General features: G+C 62.1%; 2 protein-coding genes across 2 annotated transcripts; both read right to left on the reverse strand.

Annotated features, from left to right (window-relative positions):
• Nucleotides 1-4,958: 4,958 nt before the first annotated feature.
• Nucleotides 4,959-9,300, reverse strand: KAZALD1 (Kazal type serine peptidase inhibitor domain 1). The gene is made up of 4 exons (XM_074159094.1): nt 8,700-9,300; nt 7,329-7,489; nt 5,835-5,982; nt 4,959-5,621 (listed from the first exon to the last, which is right to left on the reverse strand). The coding sequence occupies exons 1-4, from the start codon at nt 9,199-9,201 to the stop codon at nt 5,536-5,538; spliced, it is 897 nt and encodes a 298-aa protein (XP_074015195.1). The 5' UTR covers nt 9,202-9,300; the 3' UTR covers nt 4,959-5,535.
• Nucleotides 9,301-17,171: 7,871 nt separating this feature from the next.
• Nucleotides 17,172-22,318, reverse strand: SFXN3 (sideroflexin 3). Its single transcript, XM_074158856.1, has 11 exons — nt 22,267-22,318; nt 21,414-21,580; nt 21,019-21,189; nt 20,742-20,840; nt 20,406-20,481; nt 19,855-19,940; nt 19,310-19,437; nt 19,142-19,191; nt 18,937-18,986; nt 18,472-18,519; nt 17,172-18,148 (listed from the first exon to the last, which is right to left on the reverse strand). Exons 2-11 carry the CDS (start codon nt 21,575-21,577, stop codon nt 18,052-18,054), a joined length of 969 nt encoding a protein of 322 aa, XP_074014957.1. The 5' UTR covers nt 21,578-21,580; nt 22,267-22,318; the 3' UTR covers nt 17,172-18,051.
• Nucleotides 22,319-23,747: the final 1,429 nt, after the last annotated feature.

Here is a 23,747-nt window from a genome sequence, read left to right on the forward strand (position 1 = left end):
CCAGGGCTTGAAGGGACACATCATACAGCCCAGCAGGCAGCGCACACCCTTGCTGCAGTGCCAGCCACCAGCTCCTGCCACCAGACCTTGCAGCTCCTCACCTTGCACAGCCACTCTGTCCCCAGGAGCTCAGCTGTCCCCTCTGCCTGCTTTTAAAAGCAGCCCCTGGGAGTGGAGCAGGGCAGGGCTGCCCAGGTGGAGCTGAGGAGGAAAGGACGTGGGTGAGAAAATCTTGGGGGAGAGGGAGAGGAGCTAAACCCAAAGCTTTATTCTGCCCTCACAAGCACACTGTGGTGCCAGGGCAGAGCTCTGCCAAGGTGCCCTTGGTGGCTGGGCAGCTGGAGGGGGTGCAGCAGGCAGGGTGCAGGCAGGAGCAGGCAGCGTTTCACACCTTACCCCTCTCCATGCAATAATCCCTATTTCCCCGTGGTCTGGCTCACATCTCCGTGTCCTGCCCGGGGTCCCTGTGGTCCCAGCTCAGGCAAAGCAATCCCTCCTCGGTGTGCCCCTACAGCCAGCTCGGCCAGCCTTCCCCCCCAGCCTCCCCCCGCCTCCCCGGCTTGCCGTGACTGATACGGGGAACCTGGTGCTTTTATTAAACTCTTTGCTTCCTGTTTTAAGCTTAATAATAAATTGCATGTCACATTACGGCTGTGTTTATTAAAACCCATTGGCGTGGGCTCTGCTCTGCAACGGCATTTGAATTATTGAAAGCAACCCCCCGTGGAGACCTATTTGCTGCAAATGCAGGAGGATTTATTTCCATTTTGTTTATCAGATGGCGTAAGTGCTGAGCGGAGGCAGGGAAGCGGTCTTGCTTTTTTTTTTTTTTTATTTTCTCCCTGAATCAGCACAGCGGGGCGAAGAGGTGCCATGCAGAGGATCCAAGGGAAAATGCCACCCCACCTCTCCCGGGGACGGGGACAGTTTGAGGACAGAAGTCCTGGGTGTAGCTGGCTGCTCTGCCCGGTTTGTCTCCTTGGCTCTGGTTGAGTTCCCCATGCCTGCTTGCTCTGTGCCTCAGTTTACCCGTTAGCAGAGCGAGGTTACAGCGCTGCCAGTTTCCACCCAGGCATGACCAGCATTCAGCTCAGGCTCGCTGAGACCCCTGCCAGAAGCCATCCACCTCCCATGGGAGATGATACCCACAGCGCAGGGGGACCAGCAGAGCAGCCAAGAGGTGTTTTGACCCTTTTGCAGACCTGGTTTAAAGCACATGTCCCAGCACAGCAGCTGAACATCTCCAGGCTCTGCCCCACCCCAAGCTGTGCCTGCTGCAGCCACCAAAAGCCAGCGTCAAGAGGATGCTCTGGCTCCCGCGAGCATCCCGAGGGACAGTTTATCACCCGCATCCCTCGGGATGGCATCGCCCAGCAAGGCAGAGCTGCTGCCAGGGGGCAAGGGGAGGGCATGGAGCAAGCAGGGTTGGATTTTAGGTGGGGGGGGGTGTGTCAAAGTGCTGAAGTGGTGCCCAAGGCCCTGTGTCGTGCCTTTGCTGGCTGCCCTTCACGGTGGCAGGGCTCAGCATGGCCGGTGGCTTTGCCAGAAGATGGCACTATTTAGCGGCTAATCACGCCGGTGGCCCAAATCTGGACTCTGGGATGGAGGCGCACATGTGCCTTCTGCCCGGGCCCGGGCTGGGGGCAGGTCCTGGCACCCCCGAGGGCAGGGAAGAATGAGGATAACGTGTTTTTTTTTGCTGTGGGCTCGTATTTACCTGCCAAACTTGGCGGTTTCCCTGCAGACCACAAAACCCTGTGGCTTGGTGGCTGCTCCAGGTCCCTGTGCCAGGCGAGCTCTGGGCATCACTGGGGGAGTGTAAGGATGGGGAAGGTTACCAGGGGTGTCAGATCAGTTGTTTGGGGAGCAGGGCACTCTGGTGTCATCTCTGGGTCAGCCGCTGACCATCTTGGTGGCCTCCTGGCCCACAGTGGTCCCTGGGGCAGGCTGGGGTCTTGCACGGTGCCCCCGCACCGGAGGCTGGAGAGGTGGGAAGAGCCGAGGTCCCACCGGCAGCCTGCAGCAGGGTGTGAGAATTGCGGGTTTGGGGCAGAAAGCAGCTGGTTTGGAGGCTGGAGGTGGGCGTTTACCTGAATTTCCCCCCTTAGCACCCAGAGCTGAGAGTACACAACAGGGGTGGCCGAAATGCTTGATAGTGGCAGGGCAGTGCCAGCCCTGTGCGTGTCCTCCCACGGGCTGGGGTCCAGTGGGTTTTTAACCACACAGTTTGGACTCTGTTAGTACGTGTCTTCAGAGCCTTTCAGATGCCAGCAACACAAACCCTGCTTTCTTTGTCCCCAGCCTCGCGGTGACCTCCAGTGCCCAGGGAGATGCCCGCACCCCACTCAGCCTGGGTGGCCAGGAGGTGCCAGGGCTGGTGCGTGCCCAGGGCCAGCAGCCACGTTAGCGCTTCCCAGTCCAGCTGATCCCGTGCCTGATGTCAGCCCGACATCTGGGCTGAGCTGCTGCTCTGAGCGCCGGCAGCTGGGCTGGCAGGAGCCACTGGGGCCCCTCCGCCTCCACCGCCCCCGGAAAGCAACCGCCCCAAAAATCAGTTGGCGAATGGATTTTGTGCTGCACGCTGCTCTGACACAATCACTGTCCCCACAGTCACACCAGGTGAAGTTTGGCTGGGTCCCCAGGATCCCCCAAGTGCCCAGACCCGAGCAGAGCATCTGCTGCTTGGCAGAGCCTGGGGGGAGCCCCTCCTCGGGGTGGGGGCTGCAGGAAACAGCTAAGCAGCCAGCAGTAGAGCTGACCAAATGTTTGTAGAGCCAACAAATAACCTCAATTAAGCTCTGTGGCAGTGACCGATTCCAGCTGTGCAGCGATATTGGCTCCTTTAATTTTTAAGTGGCTGGAAATGGCAAGGCTGGGAGCCGGGGCGCGGGGACACCATCCCCCTCCGTGTCCCTGGGACCACTCTGCTGCCCTTCATCTTGCAACTCAGACAGTCCTTTCATGCACTGGGATCTGTGCAAACTGGGATACACAGCCTCCAGTTGGGTTAATTTTGGCCAAGGGCTCTTGCTCAAGTTTCCCCCTCTCACAGACACCACGTCCCCTCTGCCTTCCCTGCAGGGCAGGAGCGGGAGCCAACAGCATCCCATCCCAGGGGGTACCACAGGGACCGGGTACAGCGCTGAGGAGGGCAAGGACTGGGACCAGACTGCGGATGCCCATCCGTGCCCAAGCAGGGCATCACCCTACAGAGCACAGGGAGAGCCAGGGGTGGGGGTCTGACCCATCTGCACCCCCCGGCCAGCCCAGCGCTGCACCCACACCCAGCGTGACCTGGATTCGTGCCGGCGCGGGCAGGGGGAGCCTAGCCCTGGGGAGGGTTGGCATGGCAGCCCTGGCCGGGGGCCAGCCCCGGGCACCGGCGGGGAGCCCAGCGAGCAGCTCTCGACTGCTGAAGCGCCGAGACGCTCTCAGGTTTCTCCATGGCAGCCTCAGCCTGAGCGTGGCCCAGTTCCACCAGCCGATTCGTGTGTGAAACAAGGAAGGGATCAGGATGGGTGAAAGCACCCTAGCCTCTCCAAAAGCAGCTTTTGCACTCAAAAAAAAAAAAAACCCAAAACAAACCAAAAAACAAAATAAAAGCAAACGGCACGTTTCTGTCTGTGGCCTCTCCCAACACCCTCTGACTCCGAGGTAGCAGTCCCAGCAGGATGCTATTAAATGGAAGGAGAAACTAAAGGGTGGCTTTTGCAGTTCCCCAGCCGAGCAGGGGTTTGGAGGAGAGGCAGCCCCGCAGACAGGCAGGACGGCAGCGCTGCCGGCTGTGCCCCGTCGGGCTGCGGCGCAGGGGCCAGGGCTGGCCCAGCCTCACCGGCTGCAGGAATTTGGTTCTGCTGCCAACTACAGACAAATCCCTTTTATTTGCTTGTTCAGGTTTCGATGCCATAATTGCATCGTCTGAGCCAGCTCTCGAGAGAAAGAGGAAGAAAAGAACAGGAAAAAAGAAAAAGGGGGGGAAGGAGAGCAGAGCGGTGCCTAAGCCACCAGCCTCGTCGCATCCTGCCCGCTCCTGCCTGGGGACAAGCCAGCTCCTTCCTCCCGGGGTCTGGACTTCCTCTGCAGCTCTGGACCTCCCTGGAGCTGGGACTGAGCGACCAGGAGCAGTTTGGTCCACAGGGAGGTTTCGAGTCTCAAAAGTCCTGTAAATGCTGCTAGTTTGGGGGGGCAAAGCTCCCCTTGAGTGTGAGCTCAGCCCTGCGATGCCCATGGGAAGGGGTCCTGCCAGCCCTCTCTGGGTATGGAGCAGCATACCACAGCTCTGGGCTTCTTTCCCACCTTCTCCTAAAATGAATTTGCTCTAAATCACCAGCTCTTGGAGGCAGGTGGGTTTTCTTTAAAAATTCAGCATTTCCAGGGGAAATGGGAGCCTCCTTGTCCTTCCCCAGCCAGGCGCCAAGCTGCTCTGCCCTCTCTGTGACGGCAGGGCTTATGGTCACCAGGGTGGAGATGCCTGATGCCCCCCATGGGGCAGAGGACCCCAGGATGAGGATAGGCAGAGGTGGGATATGACCCGAACCAACAGAGGTGCAAAGATCCAGCTTGATGCATCCTCACTGCACAGGGGATGGTCTGCTGGGTACCCCCATCCCCATGGCAGGGTTGAGAGGGGCAGGACCCACACCAGGACCAGCTGTGAGCCCCAGGATGGGCAGGAGGGCTCCCCAACCCAAGCATCACTGCAAAGGACAAAGTAGCATCCATAGTGTTTGTATCCTCTCTCGCCCCAAGAATAATCACTGTGGACAGAGGACAGTTGCCTGCTCTGTGTCACTTTTGACCTACGTGTATATTTTAACCATCAGTAACTGAAATGGCAAAGTAAAGGGCTGCACGGAAGGGAAAGCACAAAGTCAGTCAAAAAAGGCCAAAAGTGTTTCTGACCACGAGTGGTTGGGCTGGAGAAAAAGACAGCACTGAAAACCACAAGCATCTGGTTTCCTCAAATCACTACTTTTCTGGTTAAAAACTAAATGGGAGAAAAAGGATGTTTTTGCAGCAGGTTCCCCAGGTCCCAGGGAGAAGCCTGACTGTCCCTGCGCTCAGGGAACGCAGATCAGCCCCAGAGGTGACACACTGGGTGTCATGGCTAGGTCCCAGCCCACTGCTCTGGCTTCCCCAATATGCTTTGCACAGGGCAGAGACATCCCTGTCCTGGTGTCCCTCTCCCGGGGAGGGCTGCCTGCACCCCCAGCACCAAGTCCTTGTCACACACAGCATGGCTCTCCCTGCAGTGTCCCATCTGCCAACGCATTCCCGCTCGGTGCCTGGAGGACAGAGCCATGCCGCTTTCAGTCCCAGCCCTGCACCACCAACCAGCCAGTGTCCCCTCCCCGAGCACCCCCAGCAGAGGGATGTGTCACCCTTTCCCCCACCCCAAAAAAGAGGCTGTTGTGCCAGGACTGCTCAGAGAAGGAGTTCTGGGCTGGAGGGTGCTTGCTCTGGAGATGTCCCCAAACCTCGGGAACAGCCACCGTGGGTAAGGTGATTTCTGCAGCTGGACATCCCATCTCCGGGCTAGTAATAGTCCTCCTCGCTCTCCCCGTAGTCCTCAGGCGTCGTGTGGGGCTTCGGCAGGGAAAAGCTTGTCAGGTTGAGCTGGTCTGAAACAGCAGCACGGGGACAATGTGACATTGTCCCTCTTGGTGCCTTCCCCTTACCCACCAGGACCAAAGCCAAACAGTGCATGGCAGCTTGCTGGGGCATCCCCAGCACAGCCCTGTGCACAGGCAGCTCCCACCATACCAGTGCACCCTGCCCAAATGTCCCTTCCCTTGTCCCCATGAGAGCATGGGGACAAAGGACATGGTGCTCACCTGGCGTGAAGACGGTCAGGCTGGCTAACGCCACCACCTCCCCGACCCTGTTCCTGGCGAAGCAGCGGTAGGTGCCTTCATCCGTCACCCGCACACCCTGGATCTGGAGCCAGCCCGTCACTTCATATTTCTGGGGGCCACCTCTGAACTGCAAGGTGGGGTGGATTTTGGTTAGCACTGGGGCCAGGAAAGCCCCACCTGGGGCTGGGTTGGATGGGAAGGGGGACACAAGCCCAGGAAACCTCTTTCCCCCCCTATGAAGTACCACCCTGGGGGCAGGCATCAACCCCTGGATGCAGGTGGCCCCTTTTCCCACTAACCAGGAGAGGTGGGAAGAACGGGCATCTTCTTGCCCCGAGAAGGGTCTGGGAGCCCTACTTTAGGCAGTAGCCTGCAGACGTGCCCTGGACTCCCAACGGTGCCCCCAGTGCCACTGTGATCCCCAAACAGCGGGAGGATGCTGGGGTTGGTGCTTTGCAGCATGGTAGAAGCAAGGGGCTATGAGTGCCATGGGCACGGCCAGCCTGGGATGGTTCAGATGAGCCCCCGGTCCCCTGTTTCGGCAGGCAGTGAGGTCCCAGGACTGCTCTGGCGCCAACCATGCTATTTTCTGTTTGTCCCCAGCAATAAATAGCTTTTTCCTGACCCAGCTGGGCTGCAGCTGTGTTTGCAAGCTGCTATTATGGTGCAGTGGCCAGGGGCGGAGGACGGCTGAGTCTCCTCCAGCCAGGCAGGGTGAAGGTCCTTGGCTGGACACTGTGACAGGGAATGGGGTGCCATGAAGGATAGAAAGATTGAGGTGCTGTTACCCCTCCATCTGCAAAGGTGCCAGGTTCCACCTGCTCCTTTGCCTTCCCTCATCCATCCCACACCAGTGTTCTCCCAGCCGGTTCCTGACTGTAGTGCAGTGTGTGGCCCCCATGCCTGTGCCCACAACCTCTAATAGCTGGGTACGCCCAGCTGGGCACTATATTTGGGGCTGGCTGTGGGCAAGATGCTGACCCCTGGGCCTGCCAGTGCTGGGAGGGGAGTCCTGCTCGAAGCAACAGGCAGAAAAAGGCAGGGACTGCCTGAGTCTGCTGGTGGGAGCGGAGAATAACCCAGGCTGGAAGGCACCGTGGGAGGTCATCTCCTCCAGCCCTGCCGGTGGGACTGCCGGAGTGCAGCCAAGAGGCAGATCAAACTTAAGACAGGGAGGGGGAAAACCCCTGCTGCAGGACTCCGCAGGTCCTAAAAAAAAAATATTCATGCATTCAAAAACTACTAAAGAAAATTGCAAAGAGAGCGATGCTGATGGCTTCTACCACCAAGACACCAGCCCTGGCTCAGCCAGTCCTCATAGTGTGCAGGCTCCAGTCACCCCTTCTCATCCCCAGGCAGCCAGGCTTGGCCACCCCCAGAGGATGGCCACCCCCAGAGGATGACCACCCTCAGGTCTGGTTGACCACAAGCTCTGGGAAGGGCTGGGTCCAACGTCCCAGGTGCACTGCTCACCTGGACAGAGATGTGGGGGTCATCTCCAGGCAGTAGCATCTCCATACCATCCTTCCTCCACTCGATGGATGCCATGGGATAGGCAAAGACCTCACAGCCAAAGATGACATCCTGCCCAGTGATGTTCCACGTGTCGTAGGGAGGAGAGGTGATTTGGGGCTCTGGGGAGGGAGGACAGGAGAGTAGGGTGGGCTCAGAAGAAGTCCTACCCTCGGCAGGTCCCATGGACTCTCATGGGCTGGTCCCCTCCAGAGTGGGAGCATTTGGCTTGCATAGAGATGCTGGGTCCCTTCCCATGCTCCTCTCCTTTCCCACCCATGGCAGACCCTCACCTTGCCCCAGGACATGGTCCCTATTTGCAGCCGGGACTCCAGACACCCTGGCCCATGGGGGGTTTCCATCCCTCCTGACTTCCCTTTCCCCACCTGCACAGTGATGCTCAGAGCATGGGCAGCAGGAACAGCTCAATAACAGCAATGACACAAAGCACAGCTCTCCTGCGCAATCGGAGCATGCTCCTCCTGTGAGGCAAAGGCCGAGGGGCTCTCCTCCAGCCCAAGCCTGGTGGGGATGGATGGGGTGGATGAGCTTCCAGCCAAATGAGGCCTCTGCTCTGGCACCAGGCTCATGCCAGCAATTAAGGGAGTAAGCAGGTCCCCAAATGCTGTATGAAGCCAATACCTCCAGGTCCCACATCCCTTCCCTAGAGGGATGGAGCGAGGACCACCCTTCCCACCCATATCTGCTCCAGGATCTGGCCCATCAGCACGAGCCGGAGGTCAAGGGAAGGCTTCCACCTCCAAATATACCTGGGCAAAATACTCAAGGACATGATGATCTACCGAAAATAAAGTCAACCTTGATGACCCTCAAGCTGTGGTGACAGCACTGAGTGACCTGTGTGGACTGGGCAGGCTGGGGCACGATCTCCCCACCACTGCCTGCCCCCCAACCCCCACTGGGTTTTAAAGGGGAGATGGAAATCATGCAGGCAAGTCAAATTGACCCAGGTTTCCATTTGCAGGAAGCAGACACATTTCTTGGGAGTGCCGGGCCAGCGTGAACCCGGCGCCGCCGCCAAGAATTCATTAACAATTCCCTGGAACTTCCCCATCTGCTCCAGCAGGATTTGCTGCTTCCCGTAAATCCTGCTCCCATTTGGCAAAGCTGCTCTGAGACCTCTCCAGGTGCTGGATCCACAAGGGTTGCCCCAGAGCAGCAGGGTGGGGGGGCCAGGGGGGACCTGCCACTCTGGGGTGCAGCTTCCAGGGCTGCCGTGCCCCTACGGATGCTGCGGCTTTGCTGCCAGACCCTTCCCAAAAGGTACAAGCCTCTGTCCCGCTCCCCACACAGCTGCTCCCAGGACACTACCTGACTCGCAGGGACCCTCGTGGGCCACGGTGAGGTTGGCATCAGGATGGGCACGGGCAACCTCCAGGAACCTGCAGATCTGGGCATAGGTTTTGCCATCGGAGCCGCAGAGGGCCAGGTGGGAGAGGCAGGCGCACTGAGGCTCGGGCACCTCTCCGTGACGCAGGTCCCCGGCATCCAGCCGGCACTCCAGGTGTTCCCCGCACTTGCCGTAGAAGTGGTTGGTGTTGTCCAGGTCGCAGATCTGTCCCTCCAGGTTGGCACACTCCCAGCAGCAGTCGCAGGCATCCCGCACCATGCCAGCCAGGCACCCGCGTGGCGCCGGGCACTCCTCCGGCCGGCACTCGGCACAGCCCTCTCCTTCCTCCAGCAGCCGCTGCCAGCCCCGCTGGAGGTAGTCGGAGGTGCTGGGAAAAGCCTGGCCCAGCTGGAGTGAAGCCCAGTGCAAGGAGAGCAAGGAAAGCACGAGGCAAGAGGAGCTCAGGGTCTTGGCTTCAGACATCCTCACGGCAGCTCCTCTATCCCGGTTCCACCATCACTTGGACATGGACCTCCGGCGCTGCTCTGGTCTCCCTGGCTAGATTTGAGGAGCCATCGTGGCCTGCAAGGAGGAAGGATGTGTGTTACCAGTGCAGGGAGCGTTTTGCACCCCTCTGGGTCCCAGCACAGAGCACAGGGAAGGGTCAGTCCCAGCCCCTCTCACCCCCAGCCCTGCAGCCACATCCTTCCCATCCTGGGGCTCCCTAATCCTGCCAGGCTCCTCAACCAACTCCCACCCCGAGATGCTGAACATCCTCCGGTGGGACAGGGCTGCTGCCCCAGACCCACCAGGTTTCATCCTTCTTCCCTGGCAGCCCAGCAGGCAGAACCTAGCCTGCTGTGACCCCACCACAGCCCAGGGAGCCGTGGGGCTGGTGGGGGGGCTGGACAGGCTGCTTCACACCATTGTGGCTCAGATGATTTGTACTCTGTTTCTCTTGGAAAGCCATTCTTGAGCCAGGCACCCCCCTTTCCTTTCCCCATTGCTTTGTGAGAGTCATGAGCCCTTTTTTCCTCTGTCACCATCCAGACAAGCGCAGTGGAGCGGCTGATCCCACAGACAAGGGGCTTTTTCCGCACCGGCGGCAGCCAGCCGAGAGAAGCCGAGCCAGCAGGATGCTCCCAGTCATGCCTGGCTTTTGTCCTCCTCCCCTCCCTATGCTGTAACCCCTCTTTTTAGGCACCTCCCACCCAAGCAGGGGCTGAAACACCCCCTAGGAAAGCTTTGTGAACCCCTCCGTTATCACACAGCCATTGGGCTGAGCACAGGGGAACTCAGCGCACAAGTGGGCAGCCAGCAGACTGGCAGCAGGCCCAGCGAGGTCAGCTTGTCCTGGCACAGAGGGGTCCCTGTCCCCAAACCCCAAGCTTGCATTACCCCTCAGGTAAGCAGAGAAGCTGATCTGCCCCTGGGCTTCCCAACCCTGTTGCGGGGGGATATGTGGGGTCCTGGAGCCCATCCCCAGAGGGGGTGACGATGAACTGAACCCCTCTACGGGCATGCTCTGATTCCCGGTTACACTCTGCCTGCCTTCCCTGAGATGGAGTGAAATCCCTGTCCCCCGCCCCTGGGCTACCCAACACCAGTAAGCAAAGCTGAGGAGGGGTCCCAGGCAGCCGGGCTGCCCCTTCCCCTCCTGCTGGGAACAGCACCGAAGGGCAGGCTGCAGCCCCCTCAGCTGCACCCCACAGAATCCCCCCCTCTCCAGGACTAACGCAACCCAGAGCTGGGGTGATGGGGGTGGCCAGGTCAGGGGGTTTGCACGATTACACCCACATGCACCCTCCCGGTAACAGACTGGGAAGCTTTGGCCCGTTTAGCAAAGATCACTGAACTCCCCAGGGGTGGAAAGGGTCAGAGGGTCCCAGTGTCCCCCCCAGCTCTCCCTAGCCCGGGCTTTAAGGAGCAAGGCTCCAGCCCCACTGGATGGGGCAGGGCCGGGGGAGGGGGGGGACAGAGAAGGGGGGATAACTGCAAAGTTTGTCACAGGCTCCCCAAGTCCAAGGTGCTGGCTCTGGGGGTCCCGGCTGAGTCCTGGGTAGGGGCACAGCATCCCCTGGTGTCCCCCGAAAGCCCCCAGTGGGAGCCACCCTGCTGTCGGCCGCCACTTACCGGAGGTGCCGGGGAGCGGTGGTTTTGGGGGGGCCGCAGGCGGGCAGGCGCGGGTGCGCAGTGGCCGTGGCGGTGGGGCTGCTGGCCCCCGGCTGCTCCGACACCCGCCGTGATGTCAGAGAAACGTGAGTCCCCCCGCCCCTCTCCGGGCCCGAGGCCCATCCCTGGACCGGGACCCGGGTGCCCGGCACCCCTTCCCTGCCGGGGTCCCACCACCCATCACATCCCAGCCCTGGGACTCTGCCCCTCCAGCCCCCCAACACCAGCACCATCCTGCAGACCCTGACACTGCGGTCACCCCAAGCCGTGCACTGGGACTTGGGCTGATGCCCCGGGGTGGGAGGGTACCAGGGTGGGGGGTACTTTATAGGGGTCCATGGGGAAAGGTGAATGGGAGGGAAAAAGCCGGGGGTGGGCACGGCTGGGGAAGTGGGCAAAGGCATCTCTCAACCTGGAATTTGGGTGGGGAAACACAGGCTGAAACACTGAGAAGCTGCTGTAATTAAAAGGGGAGGTGGTGGCGTAATTCCTAGGAGATGCCTGCGCTCACCCCACCCCAGGAGCCAGGTACAAAGCGGGTCTTGGGGTGCAAGCAATGGCATTACCTTGGCTGGAACGGAGCTGTCAGCACCGGTGGTGGGGTCGCTCCACGCCACAGCAGCGCAAAACCCACGTGCGTGGAACTGGGGCTCCAGAGCCCCCCAGCAAGCTGCCTCGCTGCTCCCTGCCTCAGTTTCCCTGGCTCCGAGGAGCAGGGGACCCAGCGTACCTTTGCAGCACAAACACGCCGTGCATTTGCTTCACGCTCCTGCTACTCTGCCGGGGGGGGGACCCACAGGCCACTTCCCTCCTCCAGGCGAGGAATTTGTGGGATTTGCTTCCCCGGTGAAGCTCAGGCGAAGCAAAGCTGTTGCAGGACCTCTCGGAGGATCTGGTTTCCTTCACCACGCTGCAAAAATCTGCTTTTGCTTTCCAACACCCTCCTGCAAATTCGTTCCGGGCTCCGGAGCTTTCCCTCGGTCACGTTGTGAATCCGGCCACAGCTAACGATGGAAAATGCACCAGGCTTCGCCCCCCTCCCTAAATCCGCCTTTGCCAGCCAACCCCCCCCCCAACCTCCCCCTCCAGCCCCTCTCCACAGAGGGGGGTTTCCTGCCGGCTCTGCCTTCGGCCTCGCCTCTCGCTCCCCCCTCTGCGGCCCCCAGCCCCTTGGCTCAGGGCTGCCTCCCTCCCTGGCTCCCCTCGCCTGGCCCATCCAGCGCAGTCCCAGCGTGCCGCAGGTTTTCAGGCCCTGCATCCACGAGCAGCTGAGGTTGCAGCTGCTTTGGGAGAGGGGAAAAAGTCAGGGAGTAGGGTGTGTGTGTGTGTGGGGGGGGTGAGGTTTCCTTACACGCTCCCCCAGAGCTGGCTCAGAGCCTGAGCAGAGAGGGGACAGGCTGTAGGTGACACAGACGGGGGTGCTGAGCCCCCCAGGCTGCCCCTGCTGTGCCCTGCTTCCCCACCTTGGGGCGAAGCATCACCTGCACCTTTGGGCACTCCCGAGCCACGTGCATCCTGGCCTGCCCCTGCCCCACACAGTGGGCAAAGCAGTGGGGCAAGCCTGGCCCTAGATGCCACCTTCAGCCCACACAGCTCCCGGCGGGCACAGAAATAGAGCCAGCGCTTAAATCCCAGGCACTGATGAAAAGTGGGGCCAGCAATAGCCTCTGGTTATTTGCTTCTCTTGCCCTTGGCAGGAGGGCAAGGTGGGACAGGCTCCGATGCTTCCCCACGCAGGAGGACCTCAGCCCAGGCTCCTTCTCCCATGGCCTGGCTGCTTGGCATGTCCATGTCCCTGTCCCCATGGGGTTACCACGGGCTCTGGGTGGCTGGATTTATCCGAGTATCGCTACAGCATCTGCCACCTGCGAGGCAGGGGGAGGCCACATCTCCGGATGGACATCCCCTGGCCAGAGGTGAAATCCAACCATAGATCTGAGGAGGGAAAGCTCCAGCCGTGGCGCAACACAACCCGGCACCTGGAAGCCACCGGAAGGTCAGGAAAAAAAGACGGAGCTCAAACCTGGCAGGTAATTAAACCTCCTGCTTAATGAGCCTGTTGAATGTGTTAATAACTAGTAGCAGCTATAAATGAGGGGTGGAAGATCTAACCTGAGCTCAACAAGGAGCTGCGCTCAGTCACACCTTCATTCAATCCGTGCGGCACCCAGCTGCACCCAGGGCTGCGGCTCCGCTTGCTGGGAGCAGATTTGGGGCAAAAAGGGTGGTTGCAGCCCTGGATGTCCTGGTACTGAGGTACTGAATCCCATTCCCAGCTCCCTGCCCATACTGCCCAGATTTTCCTCCTTTCTCCTCACTTGGCCCTAGTCCAGCAAAGCTCCTGAAATTGGGCTTTGAAGATGCACCAAATCCCCCTCCTCTCTCCCCAGCGGGTTGCTCCCCATCACCATTCCTCCCCCCGCCCTGTGATGGTCCCATTGAAGCAAGGAGTCTATGGATGCTTCTGGCAGACCCACAACCATGGCATCTCTCCAGAGCTCTGTCATCAGGACATACCCCTGGTGGCAGAGCCACCATGGCTGGTCTGGGGTGTCTCAGTGCTCCTGGCCCCATCCCTGGGCTGATCTCCTGGACCACCCCACAGGGATCTGGGGCTTACAGCAGACAAAGCCAAGGGAAAAACCCACCCTGGAAAAAAAAGCCCTGGGCCAAGTGACTCAACGCACGTCACTTCAGGAAGGGCTGGCGAGTGGCGTCAGGGCTGGCGGGGATGGGAATGCGGGTTGTGTCACGGCAGAAGCAAATGTCACTGGGACATGCTGGGGCAGGGGGTGCTGCTGACACACTGCCTGGGACCACGGGGGTCTCATTCTGATGATAAACCAAATCTCCCTTGTTTCAGCTCAAACCTGCTGCCCCTCTCTGTTTCCTGCCATTCGGAGCAGCCTGACACAGCCAGGATCTAGGCAGCCCACCCCACAGCCACACAGCTCTCGGGGGTACTAACCACATCCCAGGGGTCCTCTGTGGGGTCGAGGGATGGCCAGCAGGAAGGTCCCCCCTGCCCTACGTGCCAGGCAGGATCCACACCGGGAAGCAGCCGAGTTCAGGTTTCTCCAGGCTTTTCCAGAGCAAATTCCTCCCAAGACCAAACCCGTCAGCAAATTCTTGGGGAAAGGGTTGCAGTTGTGAGCAGGAGGGACGGGGGGGGGGTCTCAGGCCCGGCCCCGAGGAGCAGTGGCCGGGTGGCGAGGGATGCTCCGGTCCCCAGGCTGCCGGGACCCTTCTCCCGCAGAGGCATCCGCGGGGCTGGATGCGGCTCGGCTCCTTTCCCGCAGGAATCCCTCTGCTTTCGCCGGGGTTTTTCCACCCGCCGCATCCAAGAGAGCAGGTCGTGTAACGCGGGGCCGGGAACCATTCCCGGGGATGCCCCCACTTCTGCCGACCGCCCAGCCCACCTCCCCCCCCCCGCCACCGCCCCCGCGGCTGACACGGCCATGCCAACTTTGACACCTCGGGGCTCCCACCGCCCCGACACATACCAGGCTCCCCCCCCCGCATCCCTCACCCCGCAGCAAACAGGAGCACCCCCTAAACGTCCCTACCTCCCCCCCCACCCCGACACACACACACCCCGCGGTCCCTGCCCGCCCCCGCACCGAGGTGCTGACCCAGCTGAGAGGTGCGGTGCAGGCTGCGGGGTCTCTGCTGCCACCTCCAGGGCACTGCTGGCCTCGTCCCCCTCCCCTTGCTGTCACGCTCTTGTCCCTCTACCTGGGGCTTGTAGATCCTGGAGCAATGCATGGCCATCTCAGCATCCCCCCCCCCGCCTCCATCTCCCTGCACCCCAAAAACAAGCCTCCCCCATGAGCCCACCCTGGGGACCCCCACCGCAATGTAGTGTCCTGAGGGGCTTGGGGACACTCTTGGGGTGTGGGGACCCTCTGCTCAGCCTGCCCTGGGTGCATCGGGCTGCATAGTGGCCTCCCCCCCCCAACCGTGGTGGGTAGTCCGGAGGGTGCTGCCAGCTTGGTGGCATGGTGCCCTGTGCCCGCTGTGCCCCTTGCCACCCTCCCTTTCCCCAGCCTCCATCAGCGCCAGTGGGGCTGGGACGCAGCCAGGAACGGTGACCCGCCACCAGCGCCCTGGCACCCCCTGCCACCAGGGAGGGACACTGAGGAAGGGGGGGAGCCTGCCCACCTCCCCCTGCAAGAGGCTGCCCATTTCCAGGCGTCATTAAAGAGCAATTAGCTGGAAATTAAGCTGAGAACAAGTATTGATTAGCTCATTAAGGCTGGGGGAGCCGGCTGTGGTGGTAGGAATTGCTGCCGCTCACCCTCATTACGGGCAAGGTTAAAGCTTGCGGTCGGGCAGCTCATTAAAAATGCCAGGGACCAATCGATGTCCCCGGTCCAGTGCCGCCCAGCACCCCCAGCACCCCTGGGGGCACCCAGCCGCTGCCTTTCGGGGACTCACCCATGACCTCTGGGATGAGCCAGATTGGGAAGGGACTGAGCATCCTTTGCTCACCTGGACCCAATGCCGCATCCAGTGTCGCCTTTGGGCTTGTCAGCCCCCCAAAAAGCACCGGCTGGGGGGTTATCTTTCTCTCCCCTCCCCCCCAACTAGGGGACCCATGGGGACAGGCCCCCCCCCCCCCCAGCCCAGCGCAGTGCTCAAGAAGGAGGGCTCTCAGCAGCGCTGCCAGCTCTGGGAGAGGACAGCCAGCGTGGCTGGTTTGCAGGGCAGCACCCCAGGACTGCTCCCCACCAGAGCTGAGTTTGTCGGATCTCAGCGAAGCAAATGCCAACTTGTGTGGGTGGGGGACAGGCCAAAGGTGTTCGCAAAGGTGGGATGAAAGCAGCTGGGGACATGGGGACAGGCAAAAGACATCCAGTGGCTCTGTGTGGCCGAGTGCTGCCCTCTACCCCAGCCCCACAGCTCTGGGGGCTTTTGGGGTGAGCCCAGACCTTGCCCAGCCATGCAGCCAGACCCAGCCACCCTGAGCCCCTGTGTCTCCAGTCCTCTGTCCCCTCTGGTGTCCCTCTCATCCCCATCTCTGCCTTTCGCGGCCATCGGCAGCTCCCAGCCGGTGCGCGCACAGAGGGTGTCCCCCACAGGGTGGTGGTGTGTGCGGGGGAGGGGGTAGGTGTCATCATTATTTTTGTTTTCTTTGCACTGCCCTGGAAATATATTGTATTCTCAGCTAATCCCGTTCAATTACACCACAATAAAACACATAATAAAAACGTAATTCATTTTTCCCGAGCGCTCCATCTCCCTGTGTCTTGGCAAGCTATTAAAAATTTGTCTTCATTTTTCTGGCAAGAGCCTTGTACCTTTTCATCTTTAATTTATGAGAGCAGAATAGCTACTGACAAGCCCTTATTGCACGGCGAGGGGCTGCATTATTTATAAGCCGCCAATGGCTGGCTCAGGGGAGATATTTGCAATATGCCGGGGGCCGGCAGAAGGAGGGGGACAGATCCCTGAGGCGCCTGTCCCAGTCCGCTCCCCCGCTCTGGGTGGGTGCTGGGTGCAGGTATCTTCCTGGCTGCCCCCCCAGCAGGGAGCACCCCCTGCCCTGGTTCTGCCACCCTCTGCTCACTGGGGAAGCTACAGCACCGCCTGGCTCTGGGCTGCCTGGCCCTTATCTCACCAGCTGCTGCATCTGCCCATCTTTGGCTTTACAGCGACTCTCGCTCCTCTGTCCCGGCTCGGCACGGGGGGCTCTGCGGAGCGTGGTTGCCTCCATCCCTCCTCTCCTTGCATGGGCATCCATCCCTCCTTCTGACTGCCCCTGGCCTGGGGGGGACACGGCTGCTGCCTGCGGGCTTGCCAGGCTCCCACGACAGCAGCCGACACGTTCTCCGATAGCCGTGCATAGAAAGCGGGATAAAAATATCCTCGCTGGAGGGGCAGGAGCGGGGATTGAAGCAGAGCGTCCTGTGAGCGGGCTGCCAGAGGGGGTGGGAGTGTGGGCAGAGCCCGGGGAGGGGGTAGGGGGGGTGGCACGCTCTTGCCTCTCCAAACCAGCAGCATCCAGGGCAGCAGCTTAGCAGAGCCCTCTGCCCGGCAGCGAGGTGCAAAGCCGCCTGAGCTAAAAAAAGCCCTCCTGACAGCTGGATGAGCTTAACCACACGCCGAGCCAGCCGGAGCCTCCGCGAAGGCAGCGGGCTGGAAAACGGGAGCAGAGCCCGGCCTCGGAGGGCATAGGAGCACCCCGGCAGCCAACATGTCCATCCATCCCGCTGCCATCCTCACCCCGATGGCGCTCCCTTCCCACCGTGTACAAACTGGCAAGCGACACGCTTCTCTTTGCTCTCGGTTTTGTATAAACAAACTGCCTTTATTATTTGGTATATATAGGTACATTGTATGTATATCAAAAATAACTAGAGGAAACCACAGTGAACTTAAAGCTATTTGAGAAGGTCCACCTGAAAGCAAGCACTCCAGGAGGAGGGGTAGAGTGTCTCCCTGGGGGTAGCCCAGCCCTGAGCAGAGATGGCATTAAAATGAGGATAAAAACGTGGACTCTCTGCTGGGATTAAAATGTGCCATTTGCTCTGGGGATGGAAGAAGCCAGATTAAATCCCTGGAACAGGCCAGAGGAGAGCAGAGGGTGAGCTGAGAGCGCATGCCTGGGCTGGGATCGTCGTCGTCCCCCCGGGTTAGAGCCACTGTGCGTGCTTGAAATCACTCACCCATGGCTATTTTGGGTATGGGGAAGTTTTCCTCCACGAAAGCTGCTCTACCACCCCCACCAGAACTGCTGGGGAACTGGGGGCGCCTGCAGAGGGGTCCAACCCCCAATGGCTGTGATTGTCTGCTGCCTCCTAAAGCTGGGGAGCACCGTTTTCTTCCCCACCCCACATCCCCGCTCGCAAGGTCCCCGGTGCGGCTGCCCACGCTCCCCCGCGCACTGCACACAGCTACGGGCACTCGCAGGACCAGCACGGGAGACACGCACCGGGGTGCCAGCCAGGAGGTCCCCAGGCACGGGGACAGGGTTCGGCGCTGCGCTGCACGGCTGCGGGCATCCCGGGAAGCGGGGCCGAGCACCTGGGACCTACAGACAGGCGACGGCCAAGGGAAAGCAGCGGCGGCGGCCCCGAAGGGATCCAAGGGGCGAAGCTCAGCGATGCGCTGGCCCGGCGGCTCCGCAGCACGCGTCTCGGCCGCCCCGGGACCCCCCTTTCAGAGCCCTTTGTTGAAGTAGACGGTCTCCAGCTGCGGGTCTTTCTCCCGGATGCGAGCTTGGACTTCAGGCTCCAGGCGGCTTACGGACATTGAGCTGCCGAGAGGACAAGGATACAGGGGATGGAGGGGTAGAGCCATCAGTAGCCTTGGGTTTGGGAAACCGCCTGCTGCCACCCCTTCCCCACCTGCACCCCACGGGGATGTTGTCCCCATGGCCCCACGCAGACCTCTGGGGCTGTACTGCTGCGTGTACACGGGGATGTGTGTGCGCACACACATTTTCAAGCCTCAAAGGAGCAGAATCATCTCTTGGGAATCAGAGAGCACAAGGAGCCTACGCACCCCACCCCACACCCCACCTGCACCCCATGCCCTGCCCCATGGGGCTGCACACGTGGGCAAAGTGCCCATCCTTACCTTTTCTGTGGGAAAAGCGCGCAGCACAGCGGGGTCGCGAACACCAAACTGCAAGGGAAAGACACGGAGAGGAGAAGCTGGGCTGAAGAGCGGTAAGGAGGCAGCCCAGAGCCGTGCAGCGTGCTCAGCCAGGGAATGGGTAAGGAGATGTCCTCTCCAAGCTCCAGACCCTGCATTTGGCTCCCGAAGTGGGGCAAAGCCTGTCCCCATCAGGGTGGGGGAACAGCAACGCTGAACAGGAGCCCATGGAAGGCTTGAGAGATGTCGAGATGGAGCAAAACAGCTCCTGGTCCTGGGACATGGCACCCCATCCCAACCGCCTGGGTGGGCAACAGCCTGGTCAAGCTCCATCTGCCTCCCAAGGAGCTCTGGGGTGGCTCTCACCTCCCCTGCCAGGCAGCCCCCCCATACCCAGGATCGGTCTGCACCTGGAGTGGCAATGCCCATCAGCAGAGGATGACCTACCAGAGTCCCACCAGGCCGACCTGCAGAGGAGCGTTCAGGTATGGGTAGCGCTGCCGAGGACAGGGAGAGGCTGCAGTCAGTGGGGCGTACAGGGCAGGAAGGTGTCTGTTCCCCAACAGGGTGCCAGCCCCAAGAGGTGCCAGCACTGTGACAAGCTAGAGGGGTGTCCCCCATGCCCACCCTCCCCTCCCGGGACCAGCAGTACCTTCAGGAAAGCTCTCTTCTCCAGGGCGTTCATGATCACCGGGGGGATGGCTGGGGCAGAGGGGAAGGAGATGAGCTCCCAGTGCTCCCAGCCCCACTGGGAGCAGGGGGGGACTGTTCCACACTGCGAGGGACTGGCTCGGATATAGGTGGAAGAGGGGACACTCACCCATGGCTGGGGCTGCCATGCCAATGCGGGACACTACCACCTGGAAAATGGCCTTCTGGGCTGCAGCCGTGGACTCGCCCAGGCGGTTCCCATTCTCATCCGTGACAGGGATCCCCAGCTTGAGCTCTCTGCAGGGACAGTTGGGGTGAGAGGGGCCGCAGGGCACACAGGTGGGGGAAACAAGGGAGAGGGCAGGGACACCGCACAGGGGCACGTCTCCAAGGGAGGTTGGTGTCCTCCTGTATTCCCCATCCACCGCCTGCGTAATAAGTTGGGGAGGAGGTCTCAGCTGGACCCACACTCATACTTGGTGGGTCCTCAGCAAGGCTGGACAGGGATGGGGAATTCACGGCTGGCATTAACACCTTGGGATGCAATGGGCACCCCATCGTATCCTCAAACCAACCCCTCAGGGTAAGGGGGTGCCAGCAGCGTGAGGAAAGAAGTCCCCTGCAAACCCAGGGCACTCTTCCTCCCCGTCCCCCACCAGTGCCTGGTGAACCCCGACACAAGCACGAGCGCCTCGTCCCAGCCCAGCGACTCACCTCTGCCTCATCAGGGGGATGTTGATGCAGTTGGCAGCAGCCACGGCCGCAAAAGGCACGTACCGGCCGATGATGGCTGGTAAGCGCTGCGGGGGCAAGCAGGGAGCACATCACGCAGAGGGTCTGGGGGCAGAGCTGGCTGTCCCTGGATCTGCCACCATCCCCCTGCAAGACCTTGGGGTGTCCCCAGCCCCACCAGGAAAAACCATTCCCTCCTCCCCTGCAACTCCCAGCCGGTGAAATCTGCACAGCCCAAGGAGTCAGGGGGTCCCACGTCCCCTCCGAGTCCTGGTGGGAGGCCGACAGGTGAAAGAAGCCTGGAGAGATCCAGCTGGGGATGGAACGGGGATGGAGGGACAGGCCACCTCCAGAGCCATGGCTGTGAAGAGGGGCTGCTTTGTGTGCACCCCCTCCTCTCCCACCCCCACCCACCCCCGCAGCCAACCTCATTCTTCCATTTTCTCCCCTGCCCGAGGTGATGGGGAGCACCAGGGAGACCCCACGGGGAGGATTCAGGTGCCCCGGCCAGTGATGGCCAGGAGCCACCTTACCTTGGTGAGCGATTTGAGCCCCAGCGCTGTGACAACTGCCCCTGTGGTTGCGCTCACATAGGCTGTCCCCAGCTGGCTGCAAGAGCAGGAGGTGACACTGATGAGGCAGGGTCCCCCCATCCCACCACCCCCTCAAAAGGAGGGGACAGCATGCCCTTCAATAGCATCAGGACACCTAGGTTCCTCTCCCAGCTCTACCATCAACCCTAACAGCTCCACTGGTGTCCATCAGGTCCTCATCATCCCATCTCACAACCCTCCCACTATTCCAGAAGCTATTGAAGGCACACACACACCCCCAGAATTTTGGGGTGCCCTGGTCAGAAGGATGCTTACCTGGGGGTGATGGGTGCATCCCCACTGCGGTTGGTGTAGTTGACGATGGCGTTGAAGGACTGGTTGACCCACTGCCAGAACAGCACGGCCGGCGTGGTCCTACCAGGGAGAAGAAGGTGCTGGTGACGCTGAGGGATGCCACCCATGCTGCTATGGCATGGGTGCCTTGCAGGGAATAGGCATGCATCCCCTCCTCACCCCAGGGCCCAGGAGGGTGCCTGGGGGTGGTGGTTCCTGGGCCCCCTCCTGGGCTCTTGGGTGAGGAGGGGACAGGTACCTGTAAAAGGTCAACATGCAACCAGTGATGGTCATGTTCATGGGGACCTGGGCAGACATGCGCCCTATGAGGATCATCTTCTCGCCCGTGTCGGGGTGGAAAGCTGAGTCGTAGATGTACTTCGCCCGCCAAAGCTGGTCCTCCGTCAGCCCTGGGGGTACTGTGCCCGCCCTGCCGAGTAAGGGTAGCACCCATTGGGAGACCCTGCCTGGTCCCCCACCCCATGTGAGGCAGCTGGGGGATGCCTTGGGGACCAGCCAGGCAGTTCGGGGGACTGGCTTTGGCCGGGGTGGGGGCCAGCACTGCTCCGATTCCCACTCCTGGGCATGGCCCCGAGGCCGTATCCTGCTCAGGAGCAGTGCTGGGGGTACATTCCCGCCCCCCGCCCCCAGTACCTGTAGTCCTCCACCACCCGGCGAGCCTCCTCCAGCGTGGCCCCCGAGAGCAGCAGGTTTCGGGGGTCAGTCACCATGAAGAAGTGCTTGGCCCTGCCCTGGAAGGTGCTCTGGTCCCAGCGGGGCTCACGGATGTTGATGGTGGAAGGCAGGGACGGTGGCATCTTCTGGAGGGGGGGGGGAGGGGGGCGGTTATGTGGGATGTGTGTGTGTGTCCCCCCTTGCATCCCTGCTGGGGCAGCGCTGGAGCTCCCCCAGCCTGGGGGGACAGAGGGGGAGATGCAGAGCACCCCTTTGCAATGGAGCTGAGTGGGGGCAAGGGATGTGGTGCCTCCCCCCACCAGCATCCCGGAGCATCCCGGGGGCACACAGGGGAAACTGAGGCACTGACGGGGGTGGGGGGGTGTCGTGTCCCCTTCGCTCACCCAGAAGATGGAGCAGCTTATGGGTGGGTGACCCCACCCCTGCACCCCCCTCACCCTGCAACTTGTCAGTAGGGAGCCCCCCAGTTCCAGCTTGCACCAGCCACTAATGGGGACCTCCCACCCCAGCAGGACACGCCGGACACGGGTGGGGGGGACCGGGACACACCACCCCGCGGGCTAGAGCTGCTGTCACTCGCGGGTGGGGGAAAGGACACGGGAAAACAGTAGCCTCCCCCCCCCCCCCCCGGCAAGGCACCGAAACACACGGCCCGGCCCCATTCCCACGCCCGAAGCGGGGCTCTGCTCCCCGCGCCGCGCCGAGCATCCCTCCACCCATCCCTCCTCCCACGCGTGACACTCTCCTCCCACACACCCCCACACCCCCCCCCAAAATAACCACCCGGGCCAGGGTCGCCCCCCGCACTCACGGCTTCCCGGGCAGCTCCCGCCGCGCCCGCTCCCGCCGCCTCCGCCCCGCTCCCGCCCGGCGCGATGACGTTCGGCCTCGTCACGGGGAGGGGGGGGGGAAGGAGGAGGGAGCGCGACGGGGGCCACGCAGGACCGGGCCGGCTGCGGGGGGGGGGGTGTGGGGGGGTGGGGGGGGGTGGATTGGGGAGGGGGGGGGGGCGGTACGTGCCCAGCCGCACGCGGGTGTCCCCGTGTCAGCCCGCGCGTGTCCGCGGGCTCACGCGGGTTTGGATGCCCGTGCTCCTCCTCGTGACGTGTCAGCGAGGGTGACCCTGCCCCCCGTGGGAATTGGGGGGGGGACACCCCACCCCCCCCCCGCCCCTCCGCAGCGCACACACACACACACCCTCCCCCCCCACCCCCGCCCCCCCCCCTTAGGCATCACCTGAAACCGCCGCGGTGTCGGGTTCGCGCTGGCGGCTCCGGGCCCCGCCGGGGGGTCACGGCCAACCCCGGGGTGGAGGCGATGCCCCCCGGGGAGGGGGACACGGGGGGACACCGTTTCGCATCACCGGAGTGAGCGGGGGTGGGGGGGCGCGACGGGGACACGACACCCCCCCCTCCCCTCTCAGTGCCTCAGTTTCCCCTGTGTGCCCCCCGGGATGCTCCGCCATGCCGAGGGGTGGGGGGCACCACATCCCTCGCCCCACGCAGCACCACGTGGGGGCGCCGGTCCCCCCGAATCCCCACACCGTCCCCGTTGGGGGAGCGGGGGGGGGCACACACAGGGCTCCCCCCCAGCTGCAAAGCCAGCCCTGGCCGCTCTTGATTGACAGCTCCCGCGCTCCATGGCCGCGCCGGTCCCGCAGGGGCAGCCAATCCCCGCGGGCGGGGGGGCGGGAGGCGGTGCTGCCTCCCCCCCCACCCCCCACCCCCCCCCCCCGGCATCTCCATCCCCCCCGCGCTGCCGGGTGTCTCTTTCGCAGGTGGCACCATGGGGACAGGTGAGGAGGGCACGGGGCACGGGCAGGGGGACGACACGGCGGTAGGGGGGTCCCCAGCGCCCCTTCGGGGAGGGAGCACGGCCGGCTGATGCTGGGGGCCGGGGCGCCGTCGGGGGCAGGCAGGCGGCGGGGACACCAGAGTGTCCCCCTGGCCGGGGCCATCACTTATTTATTGAGGTCAGGCCGGGGCGAGCGGGGGACGAAGCCGTTGGGGGGGGGGGGGGGGGGACCTTCGTGGTGGCGTTTCACCCACGCCTGGAAAATCCCCGCGGGAACTGCCCCGGGGGGCAGCCGGCCTGTCCCCTGCCCCACGGCGGTGTAAATCCGGAGGGGCTTCAGGGAGGATGGAGAGAGGCTGCAAAGCCCCATCCTGCTGCAAAGCCTCCCCAAGGAGAGGGGCCGGGGGGGTCAGGTCCTGCTCCCTGGTATAAAGCTGAGGTCCCCGCGTCCCCTCGCTGGGGCCTTTCTAGATTTACGCCACCAGGTAAAGCCCGTTT

This window comes from Numenius arquata, chromosome 15 (genome assembly GCF_964106895.1).
Source record: "Numenius arquata chromosome 15, bNumArq3.hap1.1, whole genome shotgun sequence".
Taxonomy (NCBI): Eukaryota; Metazoa; Chordata; class Aves; order Charadriiformes; family Scolopacidae; genus Numenius; species Numenius arquata.

Bases quoted from the DNA above. Each gene is read 5' to 3' on its own strand.
- SFXN3 (XM_074158856.1), bottom strand. From the start codon at position 21,577: ATGCCACCGTCCCTGCCTTCCACCATCAACATCCGTGAGCCCCGCTGG. The intron at 20,482-20,741 runs GTAAGCATCCTT...CTGCTCTTGCAG, and splicing joins GATGCACCCATCACCCCCAG to CCAGCTGGGGACAGCCTATG. The intron at 18,149-18,471 runs GTAAGGATGGGC...TCCTCTCGGCAG, and splicing joins GCGCTTTTCCCACAGAAAAG to CTCAATGTCCGTAAGCCGCC.
- KAZALD1 (XM_074159094.1), bottom strand. From the start codon at position 9,201: ATGTCTGAAGCCAAGACCCTGAGCTCCTCTTGCCTCGTGCTTTCCTTG. The intron at 7,490-8,699 runs GTAGTGTCCTGG...CTCCCTCCCCAG, and splicing joins CGAGGGTCCCTGCGAGTCAG to AGCCCCAAATCACCTCTCCT. The intron at 5,983-7,328 runs GTGAGCAGTGCA...CCCACCTTGCAG, and splicing joins ACCCCCACATCTCTGTCCAG to TTCAGAGGTGGCCCCCAGAA.